Source organism: Galeopterus variegatus, unplaced genomic scaffold, assembly GCF_000696425.1.
Source record: "Galeopterus variegatus unplaced genomic scaffold, G_variegatus-3.0.2 Scaffold8306, whole genome shotgun sequence".
Lineage (NCBI taxonomy): Eukaryota > Metazoa > Chordata > Mammalia > Dermoptera > Cynocephalidae > Galeopterus > Galeopterus variegatus.
The window spans coordinates 50301-53266 of NW_007734417.1; the positions used below are offsets into that span (position 1 = coordinate 50301).

General features: G+C 42.9%; 1 protein-coding gene across 1 annotated transcript in view; it reads left to right on the top strand.

Moving 5' to 3' along the window:
• Positions 1-2966, top strand: part of LOC103608329 (probable serine carboxypeptidase CPVL) — a gene marked incomplete at its 3' end in the record, with an annotated part of 49486 nt that overhangs the window by 10068 nt on the left and 36452 nt on the right. Inside the window, exon 3 of the mRNA XM_008592778.1 lies at positions 255-301. Coding sequence (XP_008591000.1) covers positions 255-301 — 47 coding nt within the window. The remainder of the gene's footprint in view (positions 1-254; positions 302-2966) is intronic.

Sequence of the window (2966 nt, forward strand, 5' to 3'; positions counted from 1 at the left end):
GGGAGTCTCGTGGTCTGGTCCATAGAGGTCTTCCTTCCAGGACACAAAACAGAGTGTAGAAAGATGGATAATGGACCTTCAGAAGCAAACAGGAAAATAGCCAGCACTCGACATAAATTAAGTGTGGAAATAGGACGTCATCCTAACAGGGGGAGATTTTTCTTGTGTTCTTAGTCATCTCTTAAATTTTATGCCTTTCGGAAACCATTCTGTATATGTGCATTTTTTATATCACATGTATCATTATCGTTGAATACAGTCATTTATCATTAACCTCTTTGTATTCTTTTCTCTTGCTGCTGTAACAAATTGCCACAAACTTAGTGTCTTAAAACACAAATTTTATTATTCCATAGTTCTGTAGGTTGGAAGTCCGACACAGGTCTCGCTGGGCTAAAATTAAGGTGTCTGCAGGACTGGGTCCTTCTGGAGACTCTAAGGGAGAATCCATTATCTGGCCTCTTGAAATTTCTAGAGGCCACTTGCATTCCTTGGCTCATGGCCCCTTTCTTCATCTTCAAAGCCTGCAATGGTGGTTTGAATCTGTCTCATGCTCGTGACTGTTCCCCATAATCACGACACCTTCCCTGACTCTTGGCTTCTGCCTCCCTCTTCTAAAAGATCCCTTGTGATTACACTAGGCCCACCCAGCTAATCTGGGATACTCTCCCTATTTTAAGGCCAGAGGATTAGTTACCTTCATTCCATCTGCAACCTCAATTCTCTTTTGCCCTGTAGCCTAACATATTCACAGGTTCTGGGGGGTTAGGACATGAACATCTTTGGGGAGCTGTTATTCTGCACAAAATGTATACTGGAAAAATTTGCTTCGATTAGTGATTATCAGTATGTTCTCTCTCAGTGATTCTCACATTTTATTGTACATAAGAATTATGTCTGACTTCCCTCAGAGATCCTGACTTGCAAATTAAGAGAGGCCAGCAAGTTGCGGAATTACCAGGTGGACCACGCTTTGTGAAACCATCGCTGTGGCTCTATGCCCAGAGCTCCTGGCCTCAACGTGGCCCACACTCCTTTGACCAGATAGAAACACTAGGGCAGCCAAACCCAAATGGAGGTGGAGTGTTGTCCATGTTGAGGGTTAGAATGGGGGGACTGGAGAGGCAAATATACCATGGGATCGGCTTTCCTGATCCTGCTTGGCGTTTCTCTGAGACCTGTTGGGCTCGGCCTCCGCTGCCCACACTTCCTTCCTCTCCCTGCTCCCCCACCCCCACCCCAGCTGGAGAAACCAAATTCCTTACTTTCTCTTCTGCTTTGTTACCTGTTTATGATACCAGTAAGTTCCTCACTGACTCCTGAATGTTGAATCTTTTTTAGTAATGATCCAGATTTGTAAAAACAGGAATTAATGGTGAGGGAAGTGATCAGATGTAAACAGAACAAAGCCCCAGTGTTTTTCTTTCTTAGGCTGTCTCTGAACAGGTGAGTGGCTCTGTCCGGAATGTAGGTGATGTGTGGGGATGATAAAGCCACTCGGGGAAAGGGGTTTAGTTCTGCACGTTCTAGCGGTTGCCAGACTGAGGTCTGAAACCCCTCTGCATGAAACAATGGCTGGGCTGCTGGTTTTTTCTGCTTCTTTCCCTTGATTAAACGAAAACCTAGCTCTGCATCCCCTGAGCAAATTATGTTCTTTTGGGTTCAGTACTGTAGCTGTAAACACATCTGAAGATGATCCCAGAAGACACAAACACAAGGCTGAAGGTCTTTCAGCACAGAGTGTTCAATTGGAAGTGACAGACAAAGCTTCAGGGAGAGAGGGGCAGAGATGAAAAGACAGTACCCATAGACAGGTGTCACCACCTGGCAGCCGGGATGGATTGTTCCAAGACATCCTCATGGGGAAACCTACATGCAGAGCCAGATACCTGAGGCTTCTGGCTATAAATTATGGAAGGGGACCAGTTTGGGGAAGGAGATAAAGCTTGTGAAAAGGTGAAGCATCTCTGAGGTGGGGGAGAGTCCCTTTCATTTGGCAGAAATATTAGTTCATTGCCTGTCACGTGGTACCAGCTGACATTGTTGTCAGAAGAGAAATGACCCCTTAAAAATCTGAAGGTGGAGAAAATAAGAGATCCAGGAAGGATGTCCCACTTGTAATATCCTCTGAGTATTTTGGGGGGGGATGCTGTTTCTCAAATTAGTTTTGTTTTCCTGTTATTTCTGTGAGACTCCCCTGTTATTGTATACAAATCAGTGCATAATGAATTCCACAACTTGAAATTGGTGTGCGATGGGATACAAACTGCAAGAGAAATGAGTAGGCGTTTTACATGGGACAAAAAGTATAATGAAGCCAATAAAAATGTAGCAATTAGAATGGCTGTTCAGCGAATGTTGACTATGTGCTAAGCACTGTGCATTTTCTTGTTTAATCCTTACAAGAACCTCATGGGGAAGGAGTTATTATCCTCATTTTATAAACGAAGAGAATGACAGAGATGAAATAATTAGTCCCAAGTTACCCAACTAGAAATTGAAACTAGGAATATAACTAGGTCTCTAACCTAGAAATCTTTGCCCTTGACGGTCATGTGTTAGATCCTGAGAAGACTAGTAGTCGTGGAAGGCAGCAGAGACAGGGGTTCATAGTTTAGCCTCTCGAGTTAGTCAGGCTGGATGGAAATCTTGGCTCTACTACTTATGCGACATGTGACCTTGAGCACATTAGCATCTCTGAGCATCAGTTTCCTCGTTTTAACATAAGGACCCAAATTCCTACTTGACAATGGTTTTGAGACAAATGAGATAATGTGTTAAAGCCATTACAGTGGTGCCTGATACATAGTAAGTATAAGTGCTGTTGTTATTATTTCATTATGATTATGATTATTATCATTATTGTTACCTTTTACATTATTAACACAAATACTGCACAGAACTAAATTATTCACATTTGGGGAGGTTAAAGAAGACAGGAAATAGTGGCAAATTCCAAATCAGAA